Genomic DNA, 22,866 nt, shown 5'->3' on the forward strand with positions numbered 1-22,866 from the left:
AGGCGCTGCAGTTGTTGTAATGAGCCATGCTGTCCGGCAGGTGGCACTGTTGAATAACTGATCAACTGCTGAAGCAGAGGATAGGAGGGTTTGACCAGGTAACTGACAGACCTTCAGGACGTCATTGAGAAAATGACACAGATCTCAGTTCTTTTCCTTAACACTGGTAATAGGTTTCTGCTTAGTAGCACAAAAATGAAAGAAAGCATGTTTGCTTTATAGCCTTTTTTTTTTTTTCTTTCTTTACATTTTTTAAAACTACCATATGTGCTCTGTTTTCATCAGAGTACTACACTCACCTGTCACTTCATTAGGTACACCTGATCAACTGCTCTCCCATGCAAATATCTAATTATCCAATCACACGGCAGCAGCTCAGTGCATTTAGGTATGCAGACATGGCCAAGATGACCTAGTGAAGTTCAAACTGTGCATCAGAAGGGTGATTGAAGTGACTTTGAATGTGGCATGATTATTGGTGCCCAAGTATTCCAGAAACTGCTGATCTACTACTTCTCCCACAGAATCATCTGTAGGGTTCACAGATAGTGGTCCAAAAAAAAGAGAAAATATCCAGTGAGCGGCAGTTCTATGCACGAATATTGTCTTGTTCATACTGGAGGTCAGAGAATGGCCAGAATGCTTCAAGCTGATAGGAAGGCGACAGCAGCACAAATAACCACTCATTACATCCAAGGAATGCAGAAGAGCATCTCTAAATGCACAACATGTTGAACTGTGAAGCAGATGGGCTACAGCAGCAGAAGACCACACTGAGTACCACTCCTGTCAGCTAAGGACAGGAAATGAAAGGTACAGTTCACAACAATGTTGCTTGGCCTGACGAGTCTCAATTTGTGCTGTGATATTTGGATGGTAGGATCAGATTTTGGTGTAGAGGACATGAAAACATGGATGCAGGCTACCCTTGTCCATCCAACCATTCAGGCTGCTGCTCGTGATTTAATGACGTCTTGGCACACTTTGGATCTCTTAGCACCAAAATGAGGTTCATTTGAGTTTGCCCATCCCTTTATGATCTCAGTGCACCCATCTTCTGATGGCTGCTTCCAGCATGATAACGCACCATGTCACGTTGAGCTCAAATCATCTTAACCTGATTTCTTGAACATGACAATGACCTCCACAGTCACCATGCTCTCAATCCAATAGAACACCTTTGGGATGCGGTGGAACGGGCTGCATTTTGGAAATTCAAAAATCAAAGTATGAATGAAATTAAAACACCTTCTTGTAAACAGGGGACATTTAATTGGCTCTGATTTCATCTCACAGTTTAAACCTTTGCCACTGACTTGCAAGTTAAAGGTTGGAAATCGTCCAACGTCATGTTTTCACCACCTAGTGTAAAGGGGGCACCGTCTCAAAGCAGTTCTTACATTTCTGTGCAAACAATAAAACAACAAAAAAAAAAAGAAAGAAAGGAAAATTGACATAGAATATTTACACTTTACAATGACTTTTAAACATGTTACACTTAAAATTTAATAAACAGTACATTTAGGTTTTACAGATGGCATAAACACTGAACAGCTAATTGACACAGCAATAACAAATATTTCCCAGCAGAGCAGTTCTGGTGAACACATCTGAACACATCCAAAACAAGGAAAAACCCACGTCTGCACACTACAAAAACACAACGCAGGTATGCAGGGTGTGACTGACTTCAGTCATTTTGCAGCGGTGACAGAACAAGCACTGCATTTGGATACACTGCAAATACAAAGTGCCTTATCCAAACACTGACACATTGTGCTGTGAAGTTAACAATTGAATCCCTCAAGTCAACAAATAACACTGAGAAAAAAAAAAGTGCCTAACTCAAGCTCCGGGGTGTAATGAACGCTGCTGTGAATTCGTGAGTGAGCTCAGCATTCGAGAACAGTGATGTCATAGAAAATCCGACAGGAATGTTGTGAAAGCAACAAAAATAACAGGACAGATACGGTAAAACATCTCGCTGGAAAGCTCGCAGCGCTGAAGTCATCTGGCTTGGCTCGCCCTCTCAAGGACAAAGCGAGCACAAACATTAAACATACAAACGCCAGTACTAATGCTGAATTATTTGGTGTTGGTGTAATTCTCTGGAACACAGTCAGTCTGTCAAAGTCTGTTGACACTCCACAGCGTTTGCCAGTAACAGGAGAACATGTTGAGAGTCCAAGGCATGCCCTGAGCAGTATGTCAGAGGCAGGCTGAAATGTGTGAAAATGCCTTTGTCCTCTTTGTACTTTCCTGCAAAAATGAACTTATAAGGAATAAAAGAGCCTCGTGCAGAGGCAGTAAAATGAGCTGATCAGATTAATCCCACAATAAAAATGTAGTCTGCGTCTTAAAAGGGAATCAAATTCTTTTCATCCAGCTTTTAGATGATTCATGAAGAAAACAGTTGTATTTTCACACCCCCCCCAAAAAAAGAGATTTGAGTAATACATAGTTTTTTTTTAGCACTGAGGCAGCGAGGATACAGAGGACCTATTTGGTGTTCAATACATAATAAAAAATGAAAAACTGAAGAAATAACACTGCTCCAAGGGCCACCAGCTACACGGACTGCTTAACAACGTGTTCTCCACTTCCTTTATCATCATCCAAGCCAAAAAACAAACTGTTTTGCACTCCTATTATTCAAGCAACATCACTGGTTATAAAAAAAAGATTTTATATTTCAGCATTTTGTTTGAGAAAAAAAGTATAAAAACCATCACGCGATGCAAAACGGAGTATCCCGAAATGACAGCACGAGTCCATCTTTTCTTGAATTTTCCATGAGGAAAATCATCCTTCATCAATGTCCTCTTTGCACAAACCGGTAGTATCGTAGTTAAATAGTTAAATAGATAAATAGTTCACTGGTACCTGAGCGAGGATGACAAAGCACCTTTTAGAGGCATGGCGTCGAGGTGTGATGTTAGCCTCCTTTTACTGGAAACTCTGTGACACTTCCAACTGTCCCAAAGGTCCAACAGAGTCTCAGCAATTAGTGCAAATTAAGAAAGTCTCCATCTTTTGATAGGAGATCGACATGTCAATGGTTGAGAGCTCAGCAGTCCTTTTGAGTCCTTGGTGGTCTGTATGGCAAAGCCGGTGCAGGTCTGAAGAGTGAACACAAACACAAATAGATGACATCATTACAAAAGTAAATATTAAATGCTTGCAACATGTGTTCCTAAATAAATATCCCCTTTCAGACATGCACCTCATTAAGTTAATTCGATGGCCGTTTAACAGGTTGGTCTCATTTCTGAATATATTTCAGTTTTGAAACATCGGGTTTCTCTAAAACATGATGGTAATCTGTTTAGGTCGAACGCACGGTGTAATATTTTTGATATGCTTCCAACTCTGAATGAAAAGGCTTCACAGCGGCACAATACTAAATTCTGAGAGATGCCAAATGGGAAATAAGCACACCTTTTGCTTCAACTTCTCAAAAATAAATACACGGAGACAAGAATGACGCTATTAGGTTCCCTTTAAGCTTTTCTTTCTCTGTGCAATTCACTCTGACACCAGGTATGAAACCCGCTTGGAAAAATGAGCCTGGATTGCTCAGCTCACACCGGAAGAGGACAGCACTTCTGTTTTATCTGGTAGCTACGGGTAGCTTTTCCAGTGGATGCTGGAAACTGGACTAACTGTGAAAATGTGACTCGGCAAAAGAAAACAAATCTCACTGTCAAAAGAGGACAAGAAGGCAAAGAAGGAAATGTTGCAACATCAAGTAAACTTCAAACTGCAGTTAATCCATAATTTGTTGGATAAAGAAACTATTTTTTGCACACCAGCAAAAATGATTTTAAATCAAAACAATTGATATGGTACTGAAGTGCAGATTTTCAGCTTTAATTCAAGGGGTCTTACAAAGATTTTGCATGAATTGTTTAGGAATTACAGCCATTTTTATACACACGCCCCATTTTCAAAGGCCAAAAATTAATTGGACAAGCAGTTTTATGGCCTAGTGAGGCATCGTCCCTTGTTATTTTGTGACACATAAAGTTGATTCAAAGTTTTTAATTTGTATTTTATAGTTTTCCACTGTAATTTTAAATATGAAGCCCAAATAGATGTCAGTGCAAGTGAACAAAGCCATCATTAGGCTGAAAAAAACAAACAAAAATAAATCTAGCAGAGAGCAAAAACTTTACAAGTGGCCAAATCAACACTCTGGTGCCTTCTTAAAAAGAATGAATGCACAGGCCAGCTCAGTAACACCAAACCAACAACAACTCAGCTTATGTCTACAGTCATGAGATGAACTGAAATAGAAGGAGGCCAAAAAACAGCCTGCACAGTTCTGAAAAAGAAAGAAAGAAAAAAAGACACGGCAGAGGCAACGTTACGGCACGAACATGTACAGTATGGCTGCCAGTGGAACCGGGTCACTAGTGTTTTTGATGATGTGACTGCTGATAATGACCCAAAGCATCCTGCAAAAGCAACCCAAGAGTTTCTCAGAGGAACAAATTGGGATACTCTTCAATAGCCAAGTCAGTCACTTGATACCAAACCAACAGAGCATGCTTTTCAGTTATTAAATACAAAACTGAATGCAGAAAGACCCACAAACAAGTGGCAACTGAGGGTGGCTGCATTAAAGGCCTAGCAGAGCATCTCAAGGGAGGAAACAGCATTATTTCTAGACTTCAGGCAGTCATGAAGTGCAAAGGATTTTCATCTGACCATTAAAAACACTTCTTATATTTAAAATTATGTTATTGTCCAATGACTTTTGAGCCTCTGAAAATGGGAGACTATGTCTAAAAATGACTGTAATCCATAAACAGTTAATGCAAAACTTTTGTAACACCCTCTGAATTAAAGCTTAAAGCCTTCACATGAATCAGATATGACTGTTGCTTTAAATGCATGCCTTACTTCCCTTATAAGGAGCAGTATCTCAAATCCCTCACTCCACTGCTTTTGTGTACAGCGATAATAAAAGTGTTTTAGTACACCAGGAAGCATTGCAAATGCAAAAACTTTATGTAGTGAAAAACTGTTTTTTTTTATTTACCCTCATGCTTTGGGACAGAAGAGGTAAAAAAAAAATCCTTGTGTAACCACAATAATAGCCAGGCTAGCACTCCCAACTATAGGGAGGAAGTAATAAATAACCAGCAACAGACTTCACAAAGAGTGTGTCAGCAAACCTGAATTTAATGAGTGTTGTGAGAGTTGAAAATGATGCGGTTGGTGAACAAATTTATCAGAAGATTCAAAAGTAAATGAGAGTCCCTCATGCTTACAACAATCAGTAATTAGGCTTTAATTGAAAAATAACTTGAGACCCATTAGTGACGCAGCCTGTGACATAACAGGGAACATCACTCCTTTCCCAGCGGTCCACCACTTCCTCTTATAAACTGCTACAAACTGACAAAAGTCATCAATTTAACAGAGACATGAAGATGTCTGAAAAGGGCTTTAAAGACATGCATTTGTTTTGCCATGCTGCACAGACCTGCTGGGTAAAGGGATGGTGGGTGGAGGCCTTGGCACAGTGGGGATAGGTATGGCTAGGGGTGCTTTCCCGTGGATGTGGCCCCCTGCTGTTGTGGCACTGTGACCCAGCCGAGAGCTCCTCCCTAGTGGATCTGCAGGTAGGGGTTTCTGAGGTGCACTGGGCTTCTCAAAGTCCTGGAAGAAGAGAATAAAAAGTAAAATTTTAGTTCATATATTAATTTAAAAAAACAAACAAAAAAAAAACACACCACAAAACACACTGGTCTTATCTTGAGTCACAGTGCACAGAGCATGTGACCTTCTAAGTTCTTTTGCAGTATGGATTAGTTGTGCAGCAGCTATCGGGACACAAGCAGAGGCGTTTCACTAGAGGGCACTGTGTTATCAGTATCTCCTCTGAATTCCCACAGCTAACATGAGATGAATCCCAAAGCTCCTCCTGCTTGTCTCTGCCACCTCTGTGGCAGTGCTGTGAGTGTAGAAGGTTATCTGGATGAGGTTCCATCATGTGGTACTAATCTACACAGAGGAGGCGTGCAGTTGATAAGCATCTGCTACCAGATGTCTGGCTACTGTCACACACACACACACACACACACACACACACACACACACACACACACACACACACACACACACACACACACACACACACACACAAACAGATATGCACAAAACCTTCCCACAACTACCAACGCCACAGCACACACATAGGTTTAAATGGGCAAACTTAATGTAATCTGCACACAGAGAAAAAAATCTCCACATCACGCATGGATAAGACTCAGAAAGCTGGATGGTTTAAAACACTCATGAATGCAGCCAAGAAATGACAGAGTTTGTGTTGCGTGACCCAGGCGACTCAAATGTGACAATCTTTCACAGCACCATGAAGCAGATTTTCACCCTCACAACATACTATCCATGAGAGATTAATATTACTATCAATATTATATACTATAAACTCTGAGGAATGTTTCCAGACCCCTGTTAGAGGCCAAAGGGGATCTAACCTGGTACTAGCAAGATTAACCTAATAAAGTGTCTGGTGAATGTACATATACCAGAAAAATACCACAAAATGTATGGCAAGAGTGAGGAGCAGACACGGTGCACACACAAGAACCATAAAAAATGGTGTGCGTAGTTTTGTGTGTGAGAACTGACTGGCTTGCGTATCAGTCCCTGACCTCAACCCCATCCAGAAACACAGCCTGTGAGTCAGACCTTATCATCTAGCATTTGTGACTGAATGGATGTAAATCTATGCAGACAAGCTCCAAAAACTCACCCTGCACACTGTCCATGGAGTATAAGTTAGTGTTGCTGCAGGTTGAAATAAGTGAGGGGAAAACCAATATCACAGCAGCAAATAATGAATGTTTTTCTTTTGGCAGAATAATTTGTGGTTTAATTTCTGGATAAAACCAGAAATGAATCTGGTCCATAAAATGTCATAAAAATAAATAAAACCCTCCTAAATTTTTTTTTTTTTCCTGCCAGTCGTTTCCAACCAGCAGTTCAAAATACAGTAAAAGCTTTACAGCATTTTACTGAAATCTGCTCAGCCACAACAAGAGTTCATGTTACAACACAAAAAAGCTCATTTCATTTACTGTATGTGATTATATACAGTCATGTGAAAAAGAAAGTCTTCCTAGGACTATGTGCAGTCCTGTGAAAAACTAAGTACACCCTATGATTCAATAGCTAGTAAAACCTCCTTTAGCAGCAATAACTTGGAGATATTCTGGCTCACTTTTCTTTATAACGTTGCTTCACTTCTTTGAGGCATTAAGGTCTCACCACAGCATTTTAATCTGGTTGAGGTCTGGACTTTGATTGGGCCATTGCAGTGCCTTCATTTTTTTCTTTTTTCTTTTTCAGCCATTCTTGCTGTTGTGCTTGGGATTATTTTCTTGTTGCATGACCGGGCCAAGGTTTAGCTGTTGGACAGATGGCCTCACATTTGACTCAGAGTTCATGGTCGAATCAATGACTGCAAGGTGCCCAGGTCCTGTGGCTGCAAAACAAACCCAAAATCGTCAGCGCTGCACTGCTGTGCCTGACAGTTTGTATGAGGTGTTTTTGCTGATGCTGTGTTTGGTTTTTGCCAAACATCTCCTCTTTGATCTTGTCTGTCCAAAGGACTTTGTTCCCTGTGGTCTTGTGGTTTGTTCAGATGCAGTTTTGCAGAAAAGGCTTTCTCTTGGCAATCCTTCCAAACAAGCCATACTTGTTCAGTCTCTTTCTAACTGCACTCTCATGAACTTGAACATTTAACATGCTAACTAAGGCCTGTAAAATCTGAGATGCAGCTTTTGCATTTTTTTTTTTTTTTTTTGCAACTTCTCTGAGCATTGCACACTTTAAACTTGGGGTGAATTTGCTGGGACATCCATTTCTGTGTATAATCAAGTGCATTTGAATAACAGCCCTCTTAATTCCTGTGGAAGCAGTAACGGTATACCTAATTTTTCACAGGACTGCATAGAGTCCTGTGAAAGCTTTCTTTTTCATATGATTGTATGTTAATGAAGGTGCACTCCACTCACCTCATAGCTGAGAAAAAAAATGTTTTAACAAACTCAAAATGCACTACATTCTGCTGATAACAGCCTTAAGCTCTTCATTTCTAGTCAGAAACAAGAGAAGCCCCAAAGAGTTTAAAATGTTATGATACTTTAATCAAGTTGAACTCCTTTACTGACACAGCGGGTCTGTTTTACTCTAAATCTGATATACAGTGGGTACTTTCCTTAATTATTCAATGTTTGTGGTAAAAAAAATGTACACAGTGGGATATTCATGTGGTGTATTCCCTACTGTGTTCCTTCCTGTCAGTGTACTTCCACTGCTGGCAAGCCCCTACAGGAAGTCAAGTTTAAGTGAAGACTAACTCTTTTAAGGGAAGAAATTCAGGCATTTTTCCAGGAGTAAAAAAAACAAAAAAACCAACAAAGATGTAAATAGACAGATGCATCCACTCTAATGCAAAATTAATCCAAGGCCCATGTGCATTTGAGTACCACTCTTGGCAGAAAACCTCAAACTGTAACTGGAAACTTGGTGGTGTTCACATGTCTTAATTCAAAATGAAGGATTGCGCCGTCCTCTGTGGCTTGAGAAAGATCTATGAGCCCTGAGCCTACAAGCACCTTTCAAAACCCACCGGAGAAACTGAAAAATGCGTGGTCGCCTTGCCAAAAACAAAACTATTTTTCTAAGTTCCTGAAAAGATGACATTTTGGAAAGGCATGATTTTCACTCATCACCAGCGTGACACTGCAGTCTGCATGTACAGCGCAACAAAACAGGGTCTGAGCTGATCTGCTTCATATTTATTGGACTCTACGGGTATCTGATTTGTATTTTTCCTTCAGCAAGACTTGATAAAAACAAACAGGTCCCACGCAGCTTTGTTTACATCGCAACAAATGTGGGATAGAATTTATTGCCCTAGAAACACCTTGATATTGATGGGGTGCAGCTGGCACGAAGACAAACACTGCAAGAAAAAAAAAGCTGTTTAAAATCAGACATATTGGCACAGGCAGCGATGGGAGTTGTGTCAAGTCTTACAATAAACTTGTAAAATGCTTTTTCTTTAAGGACTGATGTCCTGTTCGTCCTTGTTGACCTGCTATTAAATTTCAGCAGAACCCTCGCTTCTGTTTCTGACCTACATGTGCCATCTCTACTTGCTCCATCTGTTTCATTGCAATGAAACGAGCTAGCCGATATTAGCAGGTACTGTAGCAGGGTTTCACTGTTTTGGCAGGCAGTGAGGAGCCAATTTATAGAGCAAACAGTGGCCTTTCAGCTAAAGTACATCTTTAGTTGGCACACATTCATTGCAATCAAGGGTAATATGCTGCAAAGCTTAACATGGACACCACAAAACCATCCAGAAGTGAATATGATGCCAGGTGTTTCTGCTGCACAGTAATGGAAAAGTAGCCAAGGCTTTAATAGTACACTTACATTGTATAAATATTCTATTATATTAGCAAGGTGTAGTTTATATCAAAAGTACAGTGTCTCTTGCATGATCAGGCATATTATGAATTAAATAATAACTGTTAGTACAGAGTCATCAATGTGTAAGTGGTATTTTACTTCAGCAGTAGATAAAAATGGCTTTAACAACTACCCCACATAAAGATAATGTAATTAAGGTAGTAGCTCCCTCGAGTGTGTCACAACATAAATTTGATTGGTCGTGAGATGGATTATGGCAGAAAAAAAATAGAAGTTATGCTACAAAACTTCTCTAATTTTTGCTTTTTTGGTGGGATGATTTTAATCTTTTTGGAACACAAATATGATACTTGAAATAATTTAATAATTTCAAAGGTTTAGAGGGGGATGTGTCTCTATTGTAAAATGTGAACTGTGTCAGTAAGTGTTAAAACGCAGTGCAGATCACTGTATTTTATAACCTTATCACATTCTTGAGATAATCTATTTGTGTCCACTAATCTGAAAAACCTTCCACCGTGTTATCCTCGGATCACATGCCCATCACCTTTCCTCTGCTTTCTGGGACTATGCTCTAATGTAAACAGAGAGACAGACACAAAACAAATGTCTTCTTCCTTTTTTTTTTTTTTGCTACGGAGAACCACACATTTGCCAATTTCCCTTACACCCCGCTGTGACTCACAGAGTGCCAACATCCAGCACAATTCCCCTAGCTGTGCTACTCCGGGAACGAATCGGGATTTGGATCCACCACCGGAGCAGACGGATGGATTTACTATCTCCACTGCTTCTGATACTGCTGGCTCAGCAGAACGCAGCACCTTACTCAGGAGCTGGGTCACTGTGCGGGAGACAGATTGAATTTGCTGTCGATATGTGGGCAGGAAAACCCACCACAGTGCAGAAATCCAGCAGGTTCCATCATCCAGCATTTAGCTACAGCCTTTAAAAATTGACGACACAGGTGGCCGTTCACGTTTTAGACCATTAGCTACAATTTGCATATATTTTACATTACTGCAGACCATTTTTAAGGGTACACAGGTTTTCATATTAATTCTTACCCTCCAATTCACTGGTTTCAGTTACTTTCAGTACGTCCTGAGGCTTAAAATACGCTTTTCATCCATCACAGTGAGCCTTTCTTCTGCTTTATTTATTGTTAAAGTTCTATTTCTGACATGTGTGATTTTAAAACTCATCAAGGAAACTGACATCAGACAAAACAGCAAAGCTGCTTAATCATTTCATGACACCACTGCTTCTGATTTTGATCTCCTAACACACATTTTTATCTCATCGCTTTCAGCCGCACCAGATGAGCTTCCGCCTCAGATGGAGTTCGCCCTGTAATCATCGAACTGCGGATATTCAAATTAAGGACCGTAAGGACTTCTGATCGAGTCAGCGACTTTTTTCCAAGGTAAAGAATGAACTTTCAGTCTCAGCTTTTACGGATGAGGTGGGCTTAAAGTGCTTAGAAAATGTGAAATTTGAGCATCTGCTATTCCATAAATGCTAAGCAAACTTCATCTGCTGAGGAAGATTGCTTTTCTGCAAGCCGACTCAAATTTAAGATGTCACTGTGTCCTTAAATGGCAGCGATTCATTGCAATCCACTGAGAATGTAACTTTAACAAAAAAAAAAAAAAAAACCCTGAATGTTCACCATGACCTATTTCAGGCAGGCTTCAGGTCTTGGCAGGTTACACTGGCACTTTACTGAAATGAAATGAAATTGATGGCAGCCTAGATATTGTGGAAAGTCAGTGTAGAAATGTGTGGCATGGTTGAGAATATAGTCTGGAGTAATGTAGAGGAAAATATAAACAACTTGAATTTAATGGGCTAGTGCATATATATGGTCCATTAAAGCTATGGTCAACAAAAACAAACTGCAGTTTTAAACTTTACAGTAACAATTTAAGACAAAGTTAAAGTTAAAGCTCTGGAGATGAAACTAAGTCCTACAGTATAAAACTATTTCGCAGCAGCCATTATGTCATAAAACGACAGGTAAACACAAGTGTTAGTAATGATATTAAAGACACTTCTGTGCAATTCACACTGTGTTGTGAAAAAGGTCTCTTAGTGATTAAAGAAAAGCATTCACTACCAGTTTTTTTTTTCTTCAAACAAACCTGGTCCACTCTGTATGATGACTGCTGGCGCGGCAGACTGAGAAAAGGTTGCACTCGAGGTGGTGGTGAGCTGGACGTGTGTGTCGGCAGGACTTTGTAGTGAGCTGGCAGAGGAGGCAGGGAGGGCTGGCCCACACTCAGAGACACCGGCATGGGCTGACTGATGTGCAGAGGCTGGTAGAGGGGCAGCCTGCGCAGGCTGTGAGAGTGGAAGTTGTGTGGTGGGAGAAGAGGCTCTGCATTCAGGAGAGACGGCTGAAAAGAGATTGAAGATGTTATTTCCAGTAATGCATAAGTTGTACTGAGATGTGACAGTGAGATATTGAAATAATGTACATAATACTGTACAAGGACCCTGAGACTACAACTTAATACATTACGACCAGGGACTGTGGCCAAATCTGGAACAAGGCATCTTTTCCCTTATGATATCACTGTTTTTGTATCTTGTCCCAGATGAATCAAGAATAAAAATAAAACTAAATTAAACGTCTCCTGCTTTTGCTAATGCATCATGTCAAAATATGTTCTGTGAAAAATCCTCATCTGACAGACTTTTACCTTCCACTCTCATTTACCAGGATTATTCTCTAAACCTCTAATTGTCTCTCATTCAGTTTTAGTTGTTAATGTTTAGAACTTCTGTGTTGCTCTGATTCATATGATTATCATATATTCCATCCATCCATCCATTCATCCATCCATCCATCCATCCAAAACATTCTCAAATCAGCCAGGAGACATAATCTCTCCAGCATGTCCTGGGTCTATCCTGGTACTTCCTCCTATTTCTTGGACACACTGGAAATGCCTCATCTATGAGCTGTCTCAGATTCACCCCAGATACCTGCGCCAGCTTAACTAGCTCCATTCATCAAATATTATGCATTGAATATATATCAAGCAACAATTTAAAGTATTGAGGAATGGCTGTCACATACTGTATGTGTGGTTTTGTATGTTAATTCCTGTCTGGATCCACATGGACTCATTAGCAGGTCTGAGCACATGCAGAGCATCAGCAAAATATATTTCTGAGGTGACACAAAGACTACAAAGTCTCACTGCCCTCTGGACTATATTAGATGGTGCCTTACAGCCTTTTGCATCGGGCCTCTCTTTAAAAAATACTTACTGATGTCTGGTCCTGGTAGGTTTCACAGCTCCGTGCAGACCTCTAAATTAAAGATCTCATATTACACCCCTTATTAACCAGTTAATTCAAGTCTCACGTGTCCCCCGAACGTGTCTTTCAAGATTCAGCTCAAAATACCACACAGATTGTTCAGTGCACCATTGCTGCCCATGTATTTAAAGTCTGCTCCAAAATGCCTGTTTGGAACAATGATCTGCTGCTGGCTACACCCTATTCAAGACCCAGCAGGAGAACTAATATGGCTTGTAACAAAATTACAGAAGCTCAGCTGTATACTATATAGTTACAAGGCTAAGTGCAAACCAAAACAGCTCATTCAGAAGTGCTTCCTGATCTATTGAGATGGTCTTTTCTGATATATTAAGGCTATATACATATATCGTGGACATTTAATTGTCTTAAAAAAAAATGAAAAAAGTAGATTTTGGAAAATAGCTACCACGTGATTTTTCTTGATATTCTGAACCTTCCATATCCATAAACATTAGAATAATCAAACAAATAATCTACATAGTGAAGTCATTAGTCACAGCCAAATCTCATCCAATGGTTATAAAAGCTGTAACCTGTGATATTAGGGTAAACTTCAACTTTAGTCATAAAGTCTCATTAGTGTGAAAAAGATGATGTCAGACTCAGTCATAAAACTGGAAAACAACATTATTAGACGTGACGTTCTGAAATTGTAAAAGTCTGACAGCATGTTCTGACCAGCTGTTCACCCTCCGCTCCAGAAAAAAAACAATAATGCCAAAAATGGTCATAAAGGATTTGGCTGCTGGACAGCACACATACACATACACACAAATACAAAATGCAGATGTGTTCAAAGACAGCTGAATGACATCTGGACTCCTGCAACTGGCTGAAGTAATCTGAATAATAAGAACAGACAGGCTATTCTGGATAGATAGATACAGCAGAACTGGATAAACTTCTACACTTAGTTGTTATAATAAATATAACAATTTTTCCACAGTTTTTGCAGAAACTGGCGAGTGCAAACACAAGCTAGATCCACTTATGCAAATAAATGCATGTGCCTTTATTCTGTCACACAAACAAAAGTGATAGGTAATCTCCTTCTGTGCTTATCGTTTTCCAACAAACAAATCAAATCCTATTTTCTTCCTCTGCCTGAATCAATCACCCCTGCTTCATTCTCAGAGAGAAAAAAAAAACCCCCAACTATTAAAGGGGCTCAAATAACAACATTACAATCTCATTTAGATAGTGTAATCTTTCAATTAAAGTTTCTCCGCATCCCCTCAACAATGACACTGTAATTAATACCGCTTCGAGTGTGCGATAAAGTGAGACTGAATCGATTACCCAGCATGCCATCATCTTGTTTTGTCAACAAGCATGGAAGCATTACGGCTATAGGCTGAGGCCCGACCGCATGTTAGTGAAGTGCTCTAAGAAAATGTCACCATTACAAAAGAGACCAAACAGTCTGTGACAGAAACGAGCATGCAAGAACTCATATAGAAGAATTTTACGGCTGTATGAAGACACAGTCTATGCCAGTATGCATGCAGCAAGCTGCCTGACAGCCGCATTATGGAGAGACTGACCTTAAAAATGTTAGCCCCAGAGGGTTTTGGGGGAGGCTTGTGCTGCGGTGTGGGTCTGTACATGGACTCGCTTCTGATGGGGCTGGTTGGCCTGGTAGCTTCCACGGATCTATGAGCACAGTGAAAGAAGTTAAGTCCAATCTGTATTTTTCTTTTTCCCTCCATTCCTCGTGTTACTGTACGCTATAGGGAAGGTATAGCACATTAGAAATTAACCATTTTGAGTTTCTCTGTAATTACAGACCTGCTTCCCCCAGTATTCAGAAATATTAACCATATCAACAAGAAAGACAAAAAATATCTACTACATTATGTGTGTGGGTTTTCAATTAAGAAACTTACAAGAACTTGTGATGTTACTACAACAATCTAAAATGCATTCAACTTCTTTCAGGTTTTCAGAGTGAAATGTTACCTGAGTTTTTCCAAAGTGCTCTTCTTATTGGTGAAGAGGAAGCGTAGCAGAGTCTTCCTCTTCAGAAAGATGATTACGGTGGCTACCAGGAGGCTCACCAGGGTGACCAGGATTGCCACAGTAATTAGCACGCTGTCGGCTGATGCCATATATGACAACACGCACATTAATACACACACACGCACATCTACAGCACAGAACAATGACAGGACATAACGTAAAGACTGTTACAGCTAGGCCACGGCCAGCAGGGCAGTTCACATTTCTCTGCTCATTTCTGCTTCTCTGTCTATTCCTTCTTTTTTCAAACCACCCTGTTCACAGTATAATGTATTGCAGGGTGGAAAGGGAGTTGTGTTGCACTAGGAAACTTATTCTTTACTCCAAACTACACATCAATCTAGAAATGACTCTGCAAGAAAGAGATGTACAAGTTGCAGATGGTAGAGCTTTGTGTTCTTGCTTATTTCTGAGCTAGTGTTGTTGTTTCTCTGTCTAGATGAGTGACAATAGAAATTAAATTATCCACACTACCTGCCACTCTCATTGGCCCGCTGTCAATGCTCCCCCCAAAGCCGGCTTTCTCACAGAATGGAGGGGCCCAGTGTGCTTCACAGTGGCAGTTCTTCTTGTTGTTGCAAACCTGTAAACAAGGTACTTTTAGTGCGTATTAAACGCAATATTGACAATTTTTTTCCCCCCAGCATCAAATAGTATCAAACGGGCTTGGATCTAACAGCAAAACAAGGTGCAAACTGAATTGGTTATAAACCATTAAATAAACCAATCCAGCAGGGCACTGACTGCGCTTGTGTGCGTGTAAAGGAAGACTTATAATAGATAAAACATGTGGAAGGGAGAGTCTGTCCCCTAAAGCCTCAAGTTTCCAGTGCAGAAGTTTGATCCAGGAGGATTCCCCGGTGAAATAACACAGTCCAGCTGTCAGGCGAATAGAGGAGGAGACATACAGAGGGAGTTAAGCAGCTGTCGGGGATTAACATAGCACAGACATACAGTCCAGAGACTTCCCTGCCTTCAGGCCATAAACACTCCTTTGCATCAAGTGAGAGGGTTAAGAGGCACTTGGGGTGGTGGGGGTGGTGGAGGTATGAATTGAGGGAGATTTATATTTGTGTAAAGGGAAATGTTACTATAATACATCATGAATACAAAATAGAGCAGATGTGCTCTGTGAAATGTATACCGATCAGGCATAACATTATGACCACCCGCCTAATATTGTGTTGCACTCCCTTTTGCGGCCAAAACAGCCCTGATCAGTCGAGGCGTGGACTCCATTAGACCCCTAAGGTGTGCTGTGGTATCTGGCACCAAGATGTCAGCAATAGATCCTTTGAGGTGGGGCCTCCATTGACTTGGTTGTCAAGCACATCCCAGAGATGCTCAATTGGATTGAGATCTGGGGAATTTAGAGGCCAAGTCAACACCTCAAACTCATTGTTGTGCTCCTCAAACCATTCCTGAAACAATTTTGTATTATGGCAGAGCACATTATCCTGCTGAAAAAAGCCACAGCCATCAGGGAATAACATAAAAACAACAATGCACAGGTTGTGTCAAAGTAGCAAACACATGGATGATAGGACCTAAGGTTTCCCAGCAGAATATTGCCCAAAAAGTGCCTCTGCCCATAGTGAATCCTGGTGCCAGGTGTTCCCCAGGTACGCAATGCACCAGCCATCCATCTTTCACTGCTCCGTGCTCCAGTTCTGATGCTCACGTGCCCATTGTTGGCACTTTTGGTGGTGGATAGGGGTCAGCACGGGCTCTCTGACTGGTCTGTGGCCAGCCTTCGCTCCCTATGTGCATCAGTCGGCCTTGGCCGCCCATGACCCTGTCGCTGGTTCACCACTTTTGATATATACTGACCACTGCAAACCAGGAACACTCCACAAGAGCTGCAGTTTTGGAGATGCTCTGACCCAGTCGTCTAGCCATCACAAACTGGCCCTTGTGAAATTCACTCAAATCCTTATGCATTTTCCTGCTTTTAACACATCAACATTGAGGACAAAATGTTCACTTGTTCCCTAATATATCCCACCCACTAACAGGCACCATGATAAAGAAATAATGAGTGTTATTCACTTCACCTGTCAGGGGTCATAATGTTATGCTTGATCAGTGTAAGTAGGCACCCAATTCTGTGGAGCTGAAGATGAAGGTTCAAAAGTAGCTATACAGAAACGGATTACATTCCCTGTATGTGCACATGTAAAAGCAATAAATAACTTTTCAAAGTCCAAGAAAATCTAATGTGTTTGAAATGGTAATCAGATAGAACCACAGTCAGTTACTTTGGTGTACACACATTTTGATCCTATTATTTATAGAACATGTGGAGTTCATCTGTGTTTAAAAGGTACAGAAAAAAAAACCAAAAGAGGTTTTTACTTGCTGAATAAGTACCAAAAATAGATCCCAGTGTCAATACAGTACATGCATTGTGAGATAAAGCAAGATGACGTGCAGGCAAACTGCTAGGGTAATTCAGAGAATTACTACTTTTCCACTCAGGTCTCGTACTGCGTGAGGTGTTTGACAAAATGGCAGGCAAATTATTCTTGGCAGATATTTCTGCAGGAAGGGAGATGCAGCTCTAGTCCGCACAGTCGGAAAATATTTTTTCTTAAATTCCCCTCACAAAGTCACAAAGTCATTTTTAATGTGATTATTTTTGAGCCAATCAACATGCAGCTAAAATATTTTGTTTGTTGCTGTTATTTTCCATTTGCAGACTAATTTGTTTCAGAGATATTTAGCAAATTATGAAATAATTAAAAAAAAAATAATCTTAAAGGGATACACAATCTCAGAGTCACAGCCTTGATTTCTTATTGCACAAAATCTCAGTACTTTAAGATGCCATAATTGAGTTGGTGTCTGTAAATTCATCTTGCCTGTGGTGAATGTTTGATTCACAGAACTAAACAACAAGCTAAATAAATCATAAAAGCACCCTTTGCTGAATTATTGATAAGAGAAAAGGGTGATCATTTTAAAGCAGTGCGAGCTACTTTTATGCTGCAACAAAATTACCATTGTGCAGGTGGAAACCCTGATGTGCTGCATTGCATCTTCTCCCTTTGTATAGTAAGAAAGATGATGGACAACACTTTAAGTAGCCCATAAATGATGCTGTTAAATGTGATTGATTTAACCTCAGTGGGACAATGAAGATTGATTGTACATAATAGGAGGAGCTGCCATAACTCAAAGGCTGCATTGTAAATGCATTGTTGCTCTGCTATTGTTTGCAATTACAGGGTATAGGGAGTTTTCAAAAAGTGACTGAATAGATAAATACAGAGTTATTACAGGCTTGTGACACTGTTTCAAAGGCTACAGTGTATAAAAACACTCAAATTTGAGCTAATAGATGCTTGCACTCACCCCACGTCCACTGCACTTTCCTGAGCACTCGTGTACACCAAAGACACTGACATTCTGGCACTGCCGATTCAGGCACACCTATAAAGAGAAAAGCACCATTAAATATTTTAGGAGGCACTGAACTGAAGAGCTCATGAAGATGAACACAAAAACTAGGAAGAAGAAGGGTTTACATTGTGCAGAACGGCTGGAAAATATCGTATTTATGGACCTCGTAACAGAGCATGACTGCTATTAACTCAAATAAAAGAGTGCAGCTGCCCTGTGAATTTGTATTGAATTAAAAAAAAAAAACAGTTTTGAAGTTGAAATTAACACGAACATCAACTACAACTACAAATGTTGCATATCCATTTTGTGATTAATGCAACATTTGAAGAGATGTTTGGTGGAGATTTACAGTGGAATAAGCTATTTCTCACTCAGGTGCAAGTGATGACTGCTGCTCAGGGAGCTGCAATGCAGTGCAGGGATGAAGAGGTAAAAAGCACAATAAGCTTTCTATTCTTTAGATCAAACAAACCATCAGAATGTAAAAAAAAAAAAAAAAAAAAAATCAGTTGCTTTTATGTAGAAAATAAGGCCTGCATTAGGCAAGCAGCAGTCATCTTATTCAATTGCCATTGCTGTGCAGGCTGTGTGCTGCCAACTTAATGCCCTGATTGGCATGGAAATACAAAACCTTATTTTCAAAGAACAAAGGCCCATGACAAACAGCCACCTCCAGGCCATCAAAGTTTCTAGGGCGCTAACTCATGACTTGGGAGACCGTAGCCAGGAGACAAACTAACCTGGCTGACGTCCATTTTGCACACACAGCTCAATGGGGTACAAAGGCACCAAGGTAAGTCCCTGGAGGCAACTGAAAAAGCAAACTTGTAGACCCTATTATTTGGTTCCACGCTTTTATGCTTGTAAGAGAAACACAGTTATTTGTAACACGTTTTCTATGCAAACTCACGCAATAAAATAAACGTCTGCCATTCTCCTGTGTTAAGAACAATCGTGTAAGACCTAGTTATTTCTTTCGTAACACACAGCCCTCGCAGATTTAGCCAAATTTCAGCCACAAACACCTTTTACAAGTCAGACCCACAGCTTCAGGGGATTTGGTAAATGCAATCATCTGAGAACTCGTGAAAAGATAAAGACACCAACTTATGTGAGTGGAGCAAACACGGACTGACCTACTCTAGTCCATGTGTCAAAAGCTGTGTAATATTTATTAGATTTAGCTCTAACTGCCTTGTTGTGGATGGAGCTGGAAAATATTTTAACATGAGGAATATAAAGGCCAAATTCTGTATAGGTGCTGTATAGGTGAAATGAATAATGCCGATCTTCTTTTTCACAATGCAATTTTCTGCTAGGAAACCTTGGGAAAGGACTCTGACACACAATATGTACCTAAAAATTGGCGTAATCCAGAAAAGAATTTAAACCACCATGCAAAAACTGATATGACTCAAGAGCCATGAAAAAGACATTGACTTGGGCTCGATGAAGAGTCTGTGTGGCCCCACCGTGCGACCCAAATGATTTACTGCCAGCATCTTAGTGCCAGAAACCACAGGCCAAACCCAACATTTGTGATCTTGCACCACTGGGTTGGAGCTGAATTGGCAATACAGAAACAGACCTACTCAATTTTAGGCAGGTGCTTTAAATGTTGTGGCTGATTAGCACGCGCTCACTCAACCAGTCCTCATGTTAGACTGACAGCGAATGTTGTAACTTGCAGAGGCAACTGGTAGGTAACTTATGCAGTCGAAAGCTAGTAACCTCCTGCTTGGCAGCAGCAGGGGCTGATGTCACTGATGTGGTGAGAGAGGTGTGGAGCAGAGTAAAAAGACAAAGAATAGTTGAGCAACACACCTAATAAAATAACTGAGAGCTCCAAAAGTCTTATTCAGCCCTAAGCAAGATGAGCAAAAATGGATCACTGGATTCACTCAGTTAACTTTATTGGCCTCTAGGAAGGGATAACCTTGCTGTATAGTCTGCTCAGTCCTCGAGGGAATGCAACTTTAGGTTCATGCACTTGTGAGCCCGTTGGGATCTCTATTGAAGCTGCATCCTGTTGTTATAGGACAATAAACAACAAGCTAACAGATACTGTACCTCATAACTGCTTTCGATAACCGAGATCTGATTTTAAATAGTACTCGATTCTGTATATTAAATCTTAAATATAAATTAAGTCTTACCAGTTGAGTAAAAGATCTTTACATTACTTATCACTCACCATGTTGTCTCCACACTTTGTACCAGCCAGCACCAGTCCAGGGTCGGGCATGTCATCACCCAGGTAAACATGTGTTCCTCGACACAGAATGCGTCCTCCTTCATGCAGAGGGATGTTTGTTTCAATGGACACAGCATTTGTTCCGATCACCGGGCGATTGGCTCCACCCTGGCACTGAATTTTACCACACTTTGCATCACTGCATACAGCACACATATGGAAACACACATGCACACAAATTAAATGAAAAAAGCCCCCCACATAGAACAATTTGATAAAACAAAAACAAAAAACAAACAAACAATGCTGTCCTGTCAATCATAGCAAAGATAAGTAAATGCAGAGAAAGATGAAAGAGTGCTGAAGGGACCTGCAGTGCTTCAGTCCTCTGGTAAAAGCAAATTACATCAATTAACAAAGAGCTTGATTACAGAATTTACCCGAAGGGAACAGATCTTAAGAGCAATTAGCTAACAAAAATAGAATAAATTGATTCATGAATACTTTATTAATTAGCTGCTATCTTTCTGAAATTACATTATCCAACCATGTAAACTTTAGATTGAAGATTGCATCACAGCATAATGATGATTGCAACTGACACTACATGACCTAATAAGCTTTGTTTTAGACGGTAATTTCTCTATACCTTTACCACATCAGTGCAGCCGCAGCCTTACCTTGCATCACATTTGGCAAAGGAGCCTTTGGAGTCCTTCCCACAGTTCCCGTAAGGATCGCCTGCAGAGTTGACTCTCTCAAAGCAGATCCCAGGGGCGGGCTTGGCTCCTTTGCACACAGACAAACAAGAAAAAAAAACCCCCACAATGTAATCATGAAAATGAAGTGAGGCTTTCCCCTCAGAAAAGTGAAGATTAGGCATATAATCCAACTTGTAAGTATTCACTGATTTACCTGTTCCCCACAGAGTGATGCATTGCTGCTCGTGAGTCTGGCAGATGCCATTGTAGCAGTAGCCATCAACGTTCTGGCAGGCGTGTCCATCATGCAGATAAACGTTGGCTGGGCAGTGAGGGCTGGCACCAGTACAGAACTCTGGCAGGTCACAAGAGTTACTGGTTTCTCGGCACAGGGTGCCAGCAGGTTTGAGCTGTGAATATATACAATACTGTACATTAGACCCCCTTTTTAGATACAAAATCAACACTGCCTGATTGAACACCAGCTTTATTTAATTGTTCATTGCTTTTGGGCTTTGTAAATGTCCCACATGACTGCTGAAGTTGTGGACAGGAGGGCATTTCAATCTACGACGCTATGCCGCCCTGCGTCAATAAAGGGTTTTAAAGGTGATATTTGCAGGTTAAGGCTTAATTATTGAAAAGCGTGACCATAAACCCCAGCTTTTCTCTTGTGGATCTGGCAAAAGCAAGATAATCTCTAAAAGGAATTTAAAGAAGATTTCAGGTCAACTCTAATTTAACTTCTTGTTGCTGCCAACTTTCGTGTTACAGTTTCAGGTTTTGTGCTGTAATCACAAGTTTATTAAGTGTTGGTTAAAAGATCAAACTTTTTATTTTGCCTTATGCTACAAAGATTGAAATAAACCCAGTATGACTGCTGTTGTTTACAAGTTTAAAAGTGACTGGAAGGGCTTAAATGTAAAAATGAAATGTAAAACTACAAGGTCATTTACATGTCCAAAATTAGCTTCTTATACAGTACTGTGCCAGTGTCTTGATTCACCCTCATTTCTTCATAAATTTTGCTAGGAAAATGGGAAATCTCTGCAGCAAATTATTAAACATGTGCAAACATATATGGAAATATAAAATTCAAAAACAGCCTGAACTCTGAGGCAAGCTTTCTTGTAATTTTCTTTCTTTGCCTTTTGTGTGCTTGAATGTTTCATAGGTCAGTGTTAACAACAACAACAACAAAAACATCCCTCTAAAAATGGTCAGGTATAAGGACTGGACTGAAAATAGGTGAAAAAGCAGCCAATATCCAAAGGGAAACTTTGAAAGACTTTCAGAAAGCCTGGAGAACTATCAAGACTACTTTAAAAATCTACAAGAAAGTCGGGCTCCTTGGAAATAAAAGAAAGAAACAAGGGGCAGCTGAAGACTGTGCATATGCAGCAAAAACACAGAAAAAGGAAACTATTTTGTGAATAACACTATGCAATACTCATTTCTTAAGATGTGTAATTCTGCAAGGTCAGCTCTGGTAAACACAATCCTCTTAATCAAATTTCAGCAAGCATTTCATATTGAAAAGAGAAGACCACAGATGCTACAAAACAATTTCCATGGCAAACAAAAACCATGACCAGTTAAGCAGAAGCACGTCTTAAACCATCCAACTTGAACTTGAATTCCATTGAAACCTTCCTATTGATGCAAACCATACAAATTTGGCGTGGACTCACCCAGGATAAGAAATTACACAAACAAGCACACTTATGAGTTTCTTACTGG

The 22,866-nt window shown here is 40.3% G+C and overlaps 1 protein-coding gene across 2 annotated transcripts in view; it reads right to left on the bottom strand.

Annotated features, from left to right (window-relative positions):
* Positions 1-1,269: 1,269 nt before the first annotated feature.
* Positions 1,270-22,866, bottom strand: part of adam12b (ADAM metallopeptidase domain 12b) — a 100,149-nt gene continuing 78,552 nt past the window's right edge. The window contains exons 14-23 of one of the 2 annotated variants that reach the window (XM_030747429.1): positions 21,341-21,536; positions 21,106-21,214; positions 20,426-20,624; positions 18,181-18,258; positions 15,301-15,409; positions 14,767-14,905; positions 14,352-14,460; positions 11,619-11,873; positions 5,492-5,667; positions 1,270-3,119 (exon numbers count right to left, since the gene is read on the bottom strand). In XM_030747429.1, coding sequence (XP_030603289.1) covers positions 3,068-3,119; positions 5,492-5,667; positions 11,619-11,873; positions 14,352-14,460; positions 14,767-14,905; positions 15,301-15,409; positions 18,181-18,258; positions 20,426-20,624; positions 21,106-21,214; positions 21,341-21,536 — 1,422 coding nt within the window. In that variant the 3' untranslated portion in view covers positions 1,270-3,067. Of the gene's footprint in view, positions 3,120-5,491; positions 5,668-11,618; positions 11,874-14,351; positions 14,461-14,766; positions 14,954-15,300; positions 15,410-18,180; positions 18,259-20,425; positions 20,625-21,105; positions 21,215-21,340; positions 21,537-22,866 lie in introns of both variants that reach the window. The other variant, XM_030747428.1, reaches the window with a different exon arrangement.

The sequence above is a fragment of the Archocentrus centrarchus genome, chromosome 15 (genome assembly GCF_007364275.1).
Source record: "Archocentrus centrarchus isolate MPI-CPG fArcCen1 chromosome 15, fArcCen1, whole genome shotgun sequence".
Lineage (NCBI taxonomy): Eukaryota > Metazoa > Chordata > Actinopteri > Cichliformes > Cichlidae > Archocentrus > Archocentrus centrarchus.